The sequence below is a fragment of the Misgurnus anguillicaudatus genome, chromosome 4 (genome assembly GCF_027580225.2).
Source record: "Misgurnus anguillicaudatus chromosome 4, ASM2758022v2, whole genome shotgun sequence".
Classification (NCBI taxonomy): Eukaryota; Metazoa; Chordata; class Actinopteri; order Cypriniformes; family Cobitidae; genus Misgurnus; species Misgurnus anguillicaudatus.
In genome coordinates, this window is record NC_073340.2 from 9,418,531 (window position 1) to 9,435,949 (window position 17,419).

Below are 17,419 nucleotides of genomic sequence, written 5' to 3' on the forward strand. Positions count from 1 at the left end.
TGGGACATACAAATAAGGAGGCTGATCATTAGGACATTAAACTTAAATTATTAGTCTACATAATTTTCCTTAAGTCTCTATCTTGTCATCAAACATTAAAAAGGGCTACATTATGTAAGTGGCATAACTGTAATTCTGACATGCCTACATTTGTTTCAGCATTATACATGAATTAAGGACAATTTTTGTTATTTCGTTTATTGGCAAACAACTTAAACAATAATTTTTATTAGAAAAAGATTACTGTGGTATTTCGAGATCATTTTGTTTTCTATGTGTCCTGTCAAGAACAGAAAGAATGTTCGCTTGCTTTTTGAAACGCATCTCTCCGTGTATGCACTTTTGAGTGCATTTAAACACGCGGGCGCGCACACACAGACAGAGGACGAATTCCAAACGGCATTTCTGGAAAAAAGATGCAGCATAAACAATCGCTCCACATAAAGTGAAAATTACGTTGTTTTTCAGTGTTTTATTCGTCAAAATGTATTTTAATGGACTACAGTATGAGACACAGTAGCGCAACTCTCAAGTTTATACATCAAGAGTTCTGATCTTTAAAGGGCATAGGGATAATCACGTTTGATTGGAGGGGGACCAGACACATTCAACCGCATGTGCGATCTGTGCATACAGAAAATTGCTCACTTTAATGCCTTTTTGCGGTTAAATTGTTTAAAATCACTTAATTGTTAACATTTGCAAGCCTTTGTAACACGTGCAAATGATCAACTTTCACCCTATTTAAATTTGCGTATTAATCCGCGAATTGCATATGAGCCGAACCGTGGGTCGTGATCTGTACGGATCAAGGATCAACTGTGATTCGTTACACCACTAATTAGTATTAAAAAACAAACATCTTGAGATATTGGGAGCCTACAATATTAACCTCTTATGATTGAGCGTTAGAGACTTTGGCTTAAGTTGGCTACTTGCTGGTGACAAGCTTTTCATTTCTCTAATAAGTCAACGACGACCGGAAGTAAACTTCACAGAGTCATATTGCCCAGAAATCTTGTCAAAAAACAAAAAAAAATAACTGTATTAACCGGTTACCATTATTTTAAATAAACTATTCTGTTCCGGAACATATATTTTTTTGGAAGTTTCACATCAAAAGTTTCTGGTTTTTGTTTTCGTTCTGTGAACCGGTTCAAAGCCTTGTCCACAACAACAATGCTGCATGCTAAAGTTAACATGCTCATTTCTTATGGGTCTTATGGAGGCATTATAAACAGCTCAGACCTCATGAAAAATCACTAAACATTTTAAAAACGAGTTTTTTTCTAGTATATACTTGATGGACAAAATGTTAATGAGGCTCTTTACTCTTCCATGCTTGTCCTACTCATTTTGTGTTTGCATACACCGCTTTTCCCGCAATAAAATCAGGGTCTTGTGATATCACATCCTGTTTTTGGTTCGTTGCGGTGTCTCTTGTCCAACTGCGTTCACATATCAGTCGAACCGCACCAGAGTTGATTTGGAGGCGGACCGAGACCCATCTTTCGAGACCCGTCTCGGTTTGCTTGATTAGTGCGCACCAAAGTTCGGCAGCATTCACATTGACTCAAATGAACCGAACCAACCAACCAAGCAATCCTACCAGAGTTCATTTTAATCAAACCAAACATGTAAAGTATGAACATGCCCCTAAACATTATTGTTGTTATTATTATTAGTAGTAGTATGATTATGATTATTAAGTTTGCCTGCTTTATAGATACACTCACTAATAATGAGGCATACATTTATTCATGCTTGGGGTTATTGGTCTTCAGTAATGGTAATAATGGGAAGCTGCTTGCTAAGACAAAGATCACCAGTTAATGAATGGGTTTTTAGCATGAAACATATTCTCAAAATCTGGAGATGCCCTCTGGACTTGAAATGGGCACTCTGGTGTATAGTTTGAGAGTTAAAAGTTCAGAAATCAAAGGTAATTTATCCTCATTAAACCCACACATAATGAAACTCACAGGTTGAATGTGTTCTCTGTATTATGTTAAAAGGGTCACCATAATCAGACTGTCATGTCCCGAGAAAGACACTGGAAGCTCCTCATGTCTGAAGAGGTTAAAGTGAGCTAATTTCCCAGCAGTTGTGCCTCTGACATTTAAACGATTAGATATGGGAGCCGTATAAAGCTGCTTCAATGCACTATGACAGCTGACCTTTTTTACTTAGGAGATTGGGATTTGTAAGCGATGACCACTTTGCATTAAGCCGTTCATGTAACTGACACAGACAAATAGTTCTACTGAGAGCGAGGCTCGTGATTAAATAGCCCACATAAAGCAGATCTTTCACTGCCAAGTTTACGGTCGTTTTCAGGATGTTAGATTTGTGAAGTGTGTATTTGTGTGTCCAGGTGAAAGCAGTGCTCGATGACATTCTTGAGAAGCTCCCGGAAGAGTTCAGCATGACGGAGCTGATGGGAAAGGTGGAGGAAAGGACGCCGTACATCGTCGTGGCGTTTCAGGAGTGCGAGCGCATGAACTTCCTGACGCAGGAGATCAAGCGCTCCTTGAAAGAGCTCAGTCTGGGATTGAAGGTTCGAACTCTTTCACAAATACATACACGCATTCAGTCTCAAATAAAGGGTGAAAATTTGTACCTAAAGAGTGTTTATTAGTACCTCAAAGGTGCATAATGGTATCAACTATATGCATATATGTACTTAAATAGTTAAAGGAGTGGTTCAATGGTATTTCAAGCATTCTGACTTATTAACACAGTTATAGAGTTGTTTCCTCATGCTAAACGTAGGTGTAAAAAAAGCAGTTGGGTGGTTACAGAGTATTTCTGTTCCGAATGCACTTCGCCAGGGTTCGTACAAGTTTTTTTCGATTACGGGTACAGCTGACATTTCATGGGTTTCTATACGTATCACTTCTTTTTATGGGCACTTCCCCCGGAAAACCCCGCCCACCCGTCAATCAGCGAGAGATGCTAGAACTTACAAACATCACATTACGCGACACAGCTTTGTTTAATTTCAAAACTAAACAATTGCACAAAAGAAGTGTGTTTTTGGATGTAAGGAGAAGAAAGTCAGCCCTATGGAAACAATGGATATAGTTTATTATCCGAGGTAGCAGCGGAGTTTCGCGTGTGTGTTTGATGCACTGGATTTAATTGAAAAGTCCCAACCGTGTCATGAGTTGCATGCGGTAAGTAATACTTCTGTCTTATGTTGGAAATAAATGACACGAACATGTAGCGAATCATAAGTTAAACAGTGTTGTATAGTGTTGCATGACTCGTACTCGCTCCTCCCGCGGTAGTAACTCAGCCGCCTTCATTTTTTCGTATGTTATCGGAAAGAATCGGTAAAGCTAATCTTTCTTTTTGATAAATCTGATTAAACTAAAGACTCTTCAGATATATAAAAGATGTAATACTACTCTATAGATACTCCCAGAGTTGAAAAATGTTATACCTCAGGTTACGCTCAGCTCATCAATGTCACTTTTCACTCTGTCGTCCAATCACAGTGGATGAGGGGCGGGGCAAATGTTACAACAACCAACCGGCACATCTTTCAACGACTGATAAACAACAGCAGAAGTATCAAAGCAACCAAAGCGTTCAGCTGAAAAACGCTGGCAATGCTTTGGTGTACACGCCCCCTTAATACCATTCTGCATGTACTTTCTACATCTGCGTCACACAAAATGTGTGGCCACATCACACGTGGCTCTCATTGCAGCTGATTTTTATGCCAGGTTATTATAATCTGATATGAAGATAGTTATCGCTTTCTTTGCACATGTCGTACAGTGACAGCGCTTAGTAACAAGAGAAATAAAATCTCTAGCATGCAGGCGAGTGACTGGGCTGCTTTTTTAAAGCCCATTATGTAGTGCATTATATCCTCGAATGATGTTAAACTTAATAAAGAAACGGCAATCATTATCTAATGAAGGATGTTGGCCTGAGGTGAAGCTGTTTTGATTTAGCGGAGATTCAACAGGGAGTGAGTGAAGAGATATTTCAATACAGGCTTCACACAATATTGCATGAGTAAATTAGGACTACGTGACACATTTATTCACAGTCTATAAAGTAGGAACATTAAGGATGTACTCGCGTATTAGCAAATCCAAGGCTGTTCCTATTTAACACCTCATCCTCACCACTGACAAGTTTACTGTTATCTCCCAGGGTGAGCTCACGATGACCAATGATATGGAGAATTTACAAAACGCCATCTATCTGGACCAAGTGCCTGAGTCATGGACCAAGCGCGCCTATCCGTCCATGTCTGGTCTGGCTATCTGGTTTACAGACCTCCTCAGTCGCATCAAAGAGCTGGAGACCTGGACCTCAGACTTCTCCCTGCCCTCTTCTGTATGGCTGGCTGGCTTCTTTAACCCTCAATCTTTCCTCACAGCCATCATGCAGGCCACGGCCCGCCGCAACGAGTGGCCGCTGGACAAAATGTGTCTCCAGTGTGACGTCACTAAAAACAACCGCGAGGACTTTAGCGCTCCGCCTAGAGAGGGGGCCTATATCCACGGGCTGTTCATGGAGGGAGCAAGATGGGATACAAAGGTAATTATTGTCTTGTAAAGGCAGCCGAACTCAGTTAGGTAGCCTCAGACTGGCTGACTGACAGGCTTTTGTGTGAAAAATAAATCAATCAAAATGATTGACAAGATAATAAGAACCTAGGAGCACAACTAGTACAACCTGTTTCTTAAAAATTAAACCATTTCATCTCAAAGCAAGTTTTCATTGTAACTTTATTACAGTAAGGGACAGTTTCCCAGACAGTGCTTAAGTCTACTTCAAGACTAAAATGCTTGTTTGAATTGTCCTAACTTAAAAAAGCTTAAGATATCTTAAAATATATCTGTGCCATAGTTTTACATCATGCACACCAGTAATGTTTTTGCTAGGTATGTTTGTTAAAATATTTATATTAGAATACAACCAGAAAATACAGGAAATGTGTATGTAGTATTAAAAACAGTATAAAAGTATAACCTGAAGTGTATTTAGTATTTAGGGTAAACTCCTCGTTCACTTGAGCAATAGGAGGCAACAGCATGATTTCTTAAACCTAAATCCTAATTTCTAATTCTAATCTAATGACTTCAGTCTCTTCAAAAAAGCTTAAAGGTGACATAGAATGATTGAATGGAGTATTTATCCTTGTTCTGTGATGTGACATGTAGACAAAATATTTTTTGTTCTGTAATGCCTTAGAAGCTTCCTAAAAACCTCTCTCAGATAGCTCTATTAGGGTGGGGGATTTTAAACAAGTGGTTTTGCACCTATTTGGCTCCCCCTACTGGCTTAACTTGCAATCTCATTACTGATTGGCTGACTTTGCTGCCACTCAAAAAATGTAGCCAATTATTTTAAAGTGGATGGGCAGTTAAATGCCTGTGATGTCATAAGCATCAGTTTTTCAGATTGGGCTGTTTTCTGGCTGACATTTCTAAAAGAGGAATTTCTATGAGACTGAGATGTTTAGCATGTTTAGCACTTTTTGTATGTTTGTGAATGTGGGTAGACTACCATTATTCAACAAAGACAAGGTAAAAATGTTTTTTCATTCTCTGTCCCCTTTAAGATGTGTTTTGTGCCAAGAGAGGTCAACACTTAATACTGACTGATGCCTAAAGACGACATTTAGTCCTGAAAATTGTTTTGTTTTAAATTTTGTGTACATATTTTCTATATTTTCTGTTTGTATCTTAATAAAATGGATTGAAAAATAAATATGAATGGACATTAAAAGTTTGCTAAAACAACATGTATATACAGTGGTGTGAAAAGTGTTGCCCCTCTCCAGATTTTTTATGTTTTTAGCATATTTGTCACACTTTAATGTTTTAGATCACCAAGCTAATTTAAATATTAGTCAAAGATAACAGAAGTAAACACAGCATGCAGTTTTTAAATTAAGGTTTTTATTATTAAGGGAAAACAAAATCCAAATCTGGCCCTGTGTGAAAAACTGTTTGCCCCCTGTTAAAAAAACTATATACAGTACTGTGCAAAAGTCTTAGGCCACCACCATTAGCTTTGTTGTTTTAACAAAGTTTTAATGTCCATCCATATTTATTTTTCACTCTTTTCTAAGTTACAAACTTAAAAACAAACCCTCTTGATGTAAATGTTTTCTTCAGGCATCAGTCAGTATTTAGTGTAATCTTTCTTGGCATGAAACACATTTTGAGCTATTTTTGAGGAGACTGAAGTCATTCGATTAGAATTAGAAATTAGGATTTAATTTCATTTAGGTTTAAGAGATCCTGCAGCTACCTGCTATTGCTTGAGTGAAAGGGGAGTTTCCCCTAAATAGCTGACACTTCGACTTCGAAAAAACTTAGATACAGGGTTCCTGCGGGGTCTTAAAAAGTCTAAAATTCAGAATGTTAAATTTAAGGCCTTAAAAAGTCTTAAAAACACCCAGATTTTTATCCTAGGTCTTAAATTTAAATTATCCAAGTCTTAAATTTCTTACCTCTGTTCATTCCCGAAAAGTGTTGTCCACAGAAAATAAAATAGTAATTTAAAACGCTGAAGAACTAACTTAATCAGTGGCGGAGGCAGAAAGTGTATGATGGTGGGTCTCTAAAAAGAAACCTTCCGCACTTTGTCATAATCCACACAAATCGTGCCATAAGCTATTTTTCAGGTGTTGTGATCTGACTGTATACTGTGGGTTTGGCGAGAAACAATCCTTAAATTTAGTTTTGGATAAGCTTTTTCAGGGTAATTTAACCAACTAATTTAGCCCCTGGCTTACCTGAGCATTTGCCAGGTTCTGAAACATAGAGGCTCAGAAGCGAAAAAAATCAACACTGCTTTTAACAACACAGCGTGTCAACTTTAGTGTTACACAGTTTAAGATTTTAGACTTTAATATTGCTCTCTCTCTCTTCTCAAACCTAACGCGCTCCCCCTTCAGCTCTCCACAAACAGCAGCGATTGGCGGACCGAAAGCAAGAAAGTACCGTAATAAACCATATATTTCTAAAAAGCGCAATTGTCGTCTTTTAATTAAAATTTTTTTGATAGCGCAAATGCTTCAGGAGTTATGGTTAAATGAACAGTGGTAAAATCAATCCTGTAGCCTTTGGAGGTCGCATAGACAGGCTGCTGCATCAAGCCTGGTTTATTTAACTGAGCATTACATTCGCAAATCATAAGCATATTACAACAATTTACGATTAACTAAGAATAATAATCAATATTTTCAAGTTAATTTCAAAGTTAATATTCTGAAATATAAGACAGTCTTTATGACGTATGCTGCCTAGAAATGCGACCCTTCGGAGGCTTATAGCCTTTGGATTAAGAAATTGGTTTACTCAATTAAATGCAATAAATTAATTTATTAATTACTTGTATTAATAAAATGCATATATTTTTGCTTTTAGGGATTAATAATAATTGAAAGTGATCTTTTGTTCTTTGTGCTGTGTCTATATCTTGTGCACATTTGATTTATAAATATACACAGTCAGTTGTACATAATAAACATGCATTAACATTATGTGGTGGTTTCCCGGACAGGGATTAGCCTAAGCCAGGACTAGGCCTTAGTTTAATTATGAACTATAACTAGTTTTAACAAACATGCCTTACTAAAAACATTACTTGTGTGCATTTGCAGTTTGGATAGCTCTTAAAACTAATCCCTGTCTGGGAAACCGCCCTTATAAGTTTACGTACTACACAGTGTGATACATTTTAAAGCTTTAAAGTTGTATGAGGCAGTGTAAAACTGGGCACAAACCAGCAGCTGACAATACTGTCTGATCTCATATTAGTGGATTTTATTTGTCAAAAAATATTGTTAATAGAATTTTATAAAAATACTACTTACACATATTAGTGTGATTGATATATAAATATTGTAAATCAATGCATCTTTGCCTCTAACTCAATGTATTTCAATGACTCACTATGAGCAGTGAAGTCTCTATAAATCAGTGATGGCCGGGCTTTTTGGACTCTTATTGTCAGAAGTCTCTTCCTAAAGGGCTATGGGTAGAATTTGTCGGCGCCAACACTCGCGGTCTAATAGGTTAAGCATAATGTATTTCCATGTATTCTGATTATTTGTTTTAATCCTGTGTTTATTTTATATTTTTCTATAACTTAATCAATAAAAATAGAAAGTTTTGAGAATTTATGAGATCATTCAAATGCTTCTAGTAATGTGTCGTGTTGGTCTTAAATTTTACTCATAATGGTCTTAAAAGGTCTTAAATTTAACTTGCTGAAACTTGCAAGAACCCTGTATATATACAGTACTGTGCACAAGTCTTAGGCCACCATGCCACCATTAGATTTGTTGTTTTTGCAATTGTGTAGTGATCATATATATAGATATAGATATAGATATAGATATAGATATAGATAGATATAGACCCATTCACCAGTAAGCCTAATAAATGTAAATGAATGCAGCATTCTGGGATTGTTTCTAAAAGCTTGTTTTAATTACACTCTAGCCACAGGAAGATTTTAATCTTCCACCGTGGTCTGCTGTTTTTATCCCATACATATTTTAGATGGACTTTTGGCCTCTGGGAAAAGCTATTCCCCCGCTTATCCAAGTGTGGAAGCACATATAAGCAGAACTAGTGTACCTTGATACCAGCCATGAACGGTTTACTACACCAGAGAGATTTATGATAACTCCCTCATTTATATGAACGAGACTTTCAACGTATTGAGAGAACATCAAAGACAAAGCTGACCTATATACATAACAATTATCCATGTTATCTTATATATGATGATGGGACTATGCAGCTCATTTTTAAAATCAAAGCCTTTTTTTAGCTTATAGTTTAATGGGCTTGAAAAGTGTTGATGAGAAGACTCATCATTATCAGGTTTGGATGTTTAGGGTTGCTTACTGTACCTGCTCAGGCCAAGAGTTTTGCCCCTGTTTACAAGCAAGCAGTGTAACTGAGCTAATGGTTTATTTAGACACTAGAAAATGTACTTTACTGTAGTTTTATTTTTAAAGAAGTACCCAGACAGTTTAAGTGATTTGGAGATGTGTATTTTTAACATCTTTATAATGAGTCAGTATTAAAGTTTGGCTACGAGGCAATTAAAGCGGCAATCTAAACGATATCCTCTATGGATTTTTGCATTGTCGACATCATTTGAATTTGTCCTTTTAATACTTTACAAAGTTGAACTTTTGTCATCTGTGCAACAGAAGATGATTAATACGCTTTCCACAAGAAGCGGTTTCAACTAAAACTGCATTAATTTTCCATTGTTTAGGGAGGCTATAACATTACTGTATAAAGAAAATTGCTCAACTACAGTAGTTAACTACTGTGAAAAATGCTGGATACTTTCAAGAGACTTACCTCTGTAGTATTGTTGTCACCCATTAAATAAAATTGAGTTTATACACATGTAACTGAAAAACATAATATTTGTTAAAGGGATAGTTCACCCCAAAATTTACATTCTTTCATCACTTACTCTCATGTTGTTACAAACCTGTAAATGGGGCTCATGAATGGTTTATGAAAATATAAAAATATATTAATGTAAAATATTAAATAATATTAATAAAAAATATACTGTTACAACATAAGAGTGAGTAAATAAATGTTATTTATTTTTTTAGTGAACTATCCCTTTAATAAGTCACTAATATTATAAAAAATATATGTGTGTGCAACATTGTTTATTAATGCATGTTAAATGTATGTTTGTTGTATCTTATAGGCTGGAATAATGGTGGATGCCCGTCTGAAAGAGCTTACACCCACAATGCCTGTGATCTTCATCAGAGCCATCCCTGTAGACAAACAAGAAACACGAAATGTGTACCAGTGTCCCGTCTACAAGACAAGACAGCGTGGACCCACTTATGTAGGGACGTTCAACCTGAAGACAAAAGAAAATCCCTCCAAATGGACCTTAGCTGGAGTGGCACTTCTTCTTCAAATCTAAACAGTATGTTATTGAGATTAAATATGCACAAATCATAATGCATTCAAGTAGAAATCAAAATAGTTTTACAAACAATATGTGCCATGAAGTTCAATAAAAAGCACTTTACAAATCAAATTGTTTCATATTTGTTTAAATTACAGTGTTGGGTCAAAAAGGGACGAAATTAACCCTGAAAATTTTCATATTTGACCCAACAATGGGTTAAAACAATCCAATATTTTGGGTTGAAACCCAGCATGGGTTAAATTACAACCCATCGGTTTGGCCTCATCCCTTTTTGACCCAATGCTGGGTTGAAAATAACCCAAGTTATTGGATAAGAGATGTACAAATCTCCTACTTTTGTATCACATTCAACCGTCTGATCTTGAGAAGCTGTTGTGTCTGTAGTGCAAAATCTCAACACCGTGTTTCTGTGAAATCACAGCAGCACCTACGAGCCTCCTGGGTCACTTATATCTGTTATTGTGAAATCTTAACAACACGCACAGAGACTGAGCTATGAAACACCGGGCCACGGGAAAGCCGAATATGTGGGGAAAAGCAATAAATCTATCCAGAATCCAATTACAAAGCACTGGGAAGTGTTGTTTTGTGTGAATCACAGCTTTTCCCATGTTCTTTAGATTAATTTCTCTTGTGTGCTGTACTAGTATAGATTATATACTGTAACTCTTAAGTTAAAGAAAGATCAGATATACTGTGCAATACTAGTCGAGAGTAACATTGAGTGTTAGAATACTCAAAACTGAAATAACACAAATGGAAATATGAAAATTATATAGGGACCAAGTTATTAAATCAAAGCTTTTCTATTTAAGTATCTTCACAATAGCCGGCTGTGTGCATTCTGGGTATCTTCTCAATCAACTTTATGATGTTTTTCATGTTAGCTGTATACTATATAATCTGTCATGCATACATTGCACATTACATACTATATAGCACTATACACCGCACTGCTATTGTTTGATTACTTTAAACAAAATCAGTGCGATGCAACTTTTTATATTTCTAGGCAACCACCGAGGAAGCTGCCCTGTCAATCAAATATTGAAGCGTGAGCGCTCTTTTGCCGCAGAAACTTTTAAAAGAGGACGCTTGCTCTGACTTTGATCGAGGGTGAGAGTTGCACACAGTGTTTCAAACAACTGAAAACTTCTCACACCACAATGAAAGGCCCACCTCTCCCCTTATTCGATTGGACAATGGAAAAACGCGTATTACGTCAGGTGCTTTTCCGCTCGGAGTGCCTCTGTAAAAACGCAAGACGCTTGGTGCTGATAAACACTGCCCATCCTGCCACTGCCATAAACGCGTTCTGTGTGATCTGCCCCTAAAGTTGTAAAACTCATCAAAAGTAACACTATAGAGACATTTTATATAAAAACTTCTGGGTTGTCTGATGTTGGCTGAACGTCTGATGCATATGGCATACTTTTCTGGAAACACTTCGGCAACTTCGAAAGTTGTTTTCTGAAAAGTAAAAGTTACTGGAAGTAAAAGTTCTGAAGTTAAAATACGCATATCAATTAAGCTTCTTGTGCTTCCCCTTGTGGCTGTTTAGCAGCTGAAGTGTGGTCGACTTTGAGTGATGCCGCTTCCAAATACGAACACGTCCTATAGTGTAATCCTGCCCCCAACACCTTGATTGACAAGTTTATGTGCAGGCATTGGAAATGCAAATGCAAAAGGGATTGCGCTTTCATTTGAGTTCTGGCAGGATCCGTAAGCAACGCCAGTGAAAGTGAAATAGCAAATGGTGAATTGCAATTCAGATTAAAAAATATGGCAGGGTCATAACTCGAAAGACAGGAAATGTAATTGCAAATGGACTTTGCTTGTCCTTTTGAAATTTGGCTTACATAGTACGTTCACGTAAACAGAAATGCAAACTATAAGTAGGAACCGCAATTGCAAATACAATTTGCAATTCCTTTTTAATATTGTCCCCAAAATCTTTCCATACATCTGAATGGTTACAGCTGGCAAATTGGCGGATGCATGTGGCTTGCTTCAACTACTCAAACGTAACTGAGAATGTAAAAAGCTGCATTATCACAGCTAGCCAATCAATTGGTGCACTTTCTGTAGCTAGAATCTAGCTGAGAAGAAATGTAAGGACGTTTATTTTAATGTACGTACCTCATTCCCGGGATGGTTTTGTCACTTATCTAAATCTGACGATGGAGTTGACTTTGGCGGAAAGCTGAAGGAGATTGCTGATAGGCTGTCCCAATCAGTGGCGCCTGCACAATTCAATCCAAACGTTTGAGAGATAAACACAAAATTGAGGGTTTCTTTTTTTTTCTTTTTAGGAAAAGTAGTTGTAACAGGTACTTACCGTTATTGATATAAAAGAGTACAATATTTGCCTCTCAAATGTACTTGACTAAAGTCATGAGTACTCCCCAAAAATGATACTCGAGTGAAGTACAGTTCCCTCAAAATTGTACTTAAGTACTGTACTCAAGTAAATGTGCTCCGTTACTGTCCGGCTCTGATTTTAACCAAAGGAGACATCAGAATATTATCCTAACATTAATGCCAAGAAAAAGCCCCTTATAGTTATGAGGGCCAACGTATTTTGGAGGTAGTAGAACATAATTTTATATTGAAAGAGATGTAGGAATGTTATCCAAACATTATTGGCAAGGAAAGCCTCTTAAACTTGGAAGCAGACATGTATTGAGGTGTTTCTGGGAGGTTTTAGTACATGAAATGGGACACCACTATATGGAAAGTAGTGTAGCGAACGTGCTCACCTACGTCAGATGCAGCGTGATGATTATTATTAATACATGTATGATTGAACTCTCGATTAGCCCGGGTTATACATGTTCATGTGAATGCCGGTACACACATCCTGAATATTGACAAAACTTCCAAGATCAGATGTATACATGATGGACAGACTCTCTCGAAGCAGTCGGGTGACGTCGTCAGATAGCTTCATGAAATTATTTTTTAACATTATTATTCAAAACTTCACAAAACTCGTGTTCAAACTAACATATTCCAACAATTTTCAGAATTTTAGCATGCTTATTTGTAAAAATATATAGTTGTTAAAATAGCACTCCGTCTCGCTCCCTAAAGTAATACCCCTAGACGTGCATGCGCAAAACCAAGGGTTAGGGCAAAAATGTAGGGGAAGGGGAGGTATTGGGACGGGCCCTAATTATGTGACTTGCATCAGGTGACCAGTAAATGCAAATAAACCGTTCCCACTACAGTTTTGCAAAATACACTTATTTCGAAATGCCTGAAAAACAACCTCATGCAAGCGTAAAAACTTTTTTGTGATATATTGAAGTTTTTTGCAAATTTGTCGTATTTCCATTGGCCATATTTTTGAATTTGCATTGTCAATTTGCGCATTTAAATGGTAATGGAAACGCAGCTAGTGTCAATCAAACAATAAAAGAAAGAAAAGCTTGACACATATTTTTCCTATAGATATTGTTTATGACTTTGTGTTTGCAAAATCTATTAGTTTACCCGTGATTTTAAGCTATGGATGCAGTGATTTTGCTTTTGATCCCTCAAATATCTTTAACTCGATTTTTCACAAAATTGAACTTCAAACTGGTGTAGCTTTGTCATTTTTTGTCAGATCCCAACAAATCATGCATCATTTCAAAGTGTTTTTTTAAATATAAATAACACATTACAAATGTATACATATCTGTATACTGGGGGTGCTGGACAGCTTGGGACCATTTTTTTCTGACAGTGTAGTTATCTTATAGTGATAATTCAGAGTATGAACAGCCCTTAACACAATAATAAGAGCTTCATTGTAACAGTCCTGCCCAGTCAAACAGCATTCAACGCCTGGCCACATATTTTCACACACTGCAGTTATTTGGCACTTCTGAAAACACTGACTTCTGCCCCTAACACCTAACGATCTCCTCCTTCACCACATCTTCATCCTGCAGTCCCAGCTACCATTCAGAAAGGCCAAATGCAGGCAGACTATTCATATTTTATATCACGCAGGCCGTGTTTGCTGTGCTGGGTTGCATGCAGTGGGCAAAGTGTCAGGCTTAGGGAGAAATCTATCATAGACTCCTGCTCAGAATGTAAAGAAGGTGGCTTTAATCAGTTTCAATGGGAAATGTTGGTTGCTAGGCTACAGGTCAGTCTTGAGAAATGACTTATGTGAGAGCAGGCAATGGCGCAGTATATGTAATATTAAAGCAAAGCAGGCTTTATGCTAATTTCCAGAGAAACCTAACATATCATCACTTTCGCTTTCTGAAATATGGTAATTTAAGCATAAACCGTCTGTAAATGTAATGGGACTGCTTGCTTTGAGCCACTTATGTTTTTTTTTACTATTCTTTAAACAAGAATTAAGATTTATACAGTGCGTTCTCCTCTTATGGAAGTCTTTATAAGACTTACAGAGATTACGGCAATGCATTTTCAGTGTATCATTCAATGTAAACTGTACAATTTTCGATCTAAATCGTAGTTAAAAAGCTTTTCCCATCTTCACCCGTTTTGACAGGCTAAACATAAATGATTCATGAATTATGTTGCAAATTTAAGCAGAGAGCATTGCGTCCCAACCTGGCCAACATAAATGTTTTAACACGAAACACTGCGTTTACTGAACAAGACATTGCTCTCAGTAGTGGAGCCTTTTTCATTATTTTATATGGAGCTGTGTTTTAGTCGGCAACCATTTGTGCACAGCGAAAGCTTTTGCTTGTCTCATTCTTCTGGTTTTACTACCGACACTTTAACCGATCTGCCACACAGACTCTATTTAATATAAGTGTCATATTTTCCATCTAAATGCTGATAGGGAAGAAGTGGCAGGAAAAAGGTGCGAGACACGACTCGGTTTCGCTCCTAAAGCTCTGGCACGTAAGGAATGTAAATGCAGAAGACTTTGCTTGTGCGTGAGAATTAAAGTTTCACCCCTCGAGTACAATGAATTTCAAGAAGGTCTAGCAGCATTGGCTGGTATGCAAGCAGCAGGTATTAATTCACGTCCAAAAAGCCAGTATACGCATGTCCTCAAGTTGTATATGCTGTTATTCTCTGCATGAGAGCTCTGCTGGGAAGACACCACAATTTGTGCTGTCCTGAATTTAAGGTGTTGTGGAATTGCTTTTTGTTTTTGTGTTTTTAACGGTAAAATATAGCTTGATAAATAATGCACTGTACGAATATTTATGTAGTTAAAGCGTTACTGTCGTAAACTCATTTAGATCCCATAAAAAGTTGATCTGTGCTGAACTTTCATCTATTCTTTCATTGCTAACATAAGCAGCATTATTATTACACTTCAAAAAGTAAAGGTACCGAAAAGGTTTTTTTCACAGCAGTGCCATAAAATAAACATTTGTGACCTTGGACCACCAAACCAGCCATATGGGTGAATTTTTTTAAATAAAAAATTATGAATCCTCTGAAAGCAGAATAAATTAGCTTTCCATTGATGTCTGGTTTGTTAGGATTTATTACGTTTGTTTGTAGAATTTCTGAGATACAACAGTTCGAAAATCTGGTTCACACCAGACGCGGAAGATGCGGCAAGCGTGAGTGAATTTCATGTTAAGTCAATGCAAAGACGCAAATAGGCATCCTTCTTAATTGAGAGAACACGTAATCTGCGAGAAATGCGCGAGTTGAAAAATCTGAACTTTGGCGGGAAAAGCTTTTTAACTATGATATTCGAGCCACGTTAACCAATCAGGGGTGCGTTTCACAAAAGCATCGTTAACCAACGAACATCGTAGGTTCCATCGTTACTAACATCGTTCAACGATTTGGTGTTTCCCGAAACCATTGTTCAAATGAACATTCGCAAACTGCATCACTAACTTATGTCGTTGAAACGACAGCTCTTGACCTGTCGTTAGAAGCATCGTTCCTTGTTATTATCACATGTAGACTTACGTTGATCATGCTTTTGAACAAAATAAGCAAAAAACATGTAGTACAGTCTATATCCATCATTCGAAATATAATTTTATTTTACGTCTTTAAATTTGTAAAGAGAATGTAAGCGCTGCATTTGAAAACTGTGCATGTGCGCAGACCTACGAGCTTTAAGACCCTGGGGAATCTCTGGGAGGAGTGACGTAAGAGGGAACTTGCGCGTTAATTAAATATCTTGAAAATATACAACAGATAACTAAATCACGCTAACAAAATCAGTCTTCCGATGCAATATATGTTATTTAAACCAATAATCTGACATTAAATCAATTTGCACAGATTAATTAGTACTTCACCTCCCACGTGACATCTACCACTATGTTGTTAAACCAACATCGTTCAAACAACAAATGTGCGACAAAGCTACTATGCTTTCGGGAAACAGTCGTGACAAGGTAGTTCGTTTCTCCAACGATGCATCGTACTATGGTCGTTCAGCAACGAGTTACGTCGTTGTTTGGGAAATGCACCCCAGGACCTTGCTCTAGTAGTGACATGATTAAAGGAGGCTGATGTCGCCTTGCTGGCAATCGCAGAAGCCCCTCCCATGACGCGAATTTCCACGTGAATGTCTCGAATGACTAGAATTTTACAAGCAAATGAAACACGTGAACTCAAAATGTTCAAGCGTCCAACTATGCGCAAATAGCCCGTTTTTGCTGCCTCTTCCGCATCTGGTGTGAACGCACAGTAACGGTGCAAAAAATCTAAATATTGAGAAAGTCACCTTTAAAGTCCTAATCAACACATATTACTAATGTTAAATACATTTTTTGTACATTTAGGGTAGGAAATTTGTCAAATATTTTCTTGAACTTACATGATCTTTACTTTCTTGATCTTTACTAATTTTTGTCATAAAAGAAAAATCTATAATTTAGACCCATGCTGTGTATTTTTGGGATTTTGCTACAAATAAAGAGTTTGGTTCAAAAGTGACAAACGCCATTAAAAAAAAATCTGTTGTATCTGGTCAGTATTAAAAAGTCAGTTATTCATTTTACACGAAATCCGATATCTGCCGTGTTATTCTGTCATCTTTTCTCCCTTTTTTCCTGTGACAAACATCAGTCATCCTCCTCTGCAGAATGCAATAATTCCGCTTAACCAATAACAGCGCACCATTCCACGCATTGAAAACAATAAGGGTGGGGCTTTAAATACACACGGAATCCTAGTTTTCCTGATCTAATTTGTACTTCGTGATTAACAAACAAAAACAAAATAATATTTTTAATGGCATTGATAAACCTGTGGTGATTTTCTGTGGCGGGGAAGAAACATAAGCCATCAAAATCGAATGATTTACGTGAGAGGTACTCGAGCAGTGCAAAAATGTTGTCTGTTGCTTGTTCTCACATGACAGCATTAAGCTTCTGTCATGCTAACACATTGACCCCAAGGGGATCTTATGAAAAACTTTTCATTATTTTACTCAAATAAAAAGTTTTGATAAATGCCATTAATGTTTATTTTTATTATCAGTGTATACCACTGG

At 37.1% G+C, this 17,419-nt stretch overlaps 1 protein-coding gene across 3 annotated transcripts in view; it reads left to right on the top strand.

Moving 5' to 3' along the window:
- Nucleotides 1-10,534, top strand: part of dnah9 (dynein, axonemal, heavy chain 9) — a 260,170-nt gene extending 249,636 nt beyond the window's left edge. For all 3 annotated transcript variants that reach the window (XM_073866631.1, XM_073866632.1, XM_073866634.1), the window contains exons 67-69: nt 2,375-2,557; nt 4,171-4,560; nt 9,730-10,534. In XM_073866631.1, the coding sequence (XP_073722732.1) occupies nt 2,375-2,557; nt 4,171-4,560; nt 9,730-9,957 (801 nt within the window). In that variant the 3' untranslated portion in view covers nt 9,958-10,534. The remainder of the gene's footprint in view (nt 1-2,374; nt 2,558-4,170; nt 4,561-9,729) is intronic.
- The last annotated feature ends 6,885 nt before the right edge of the window (nt 10,535-17,419 follow it).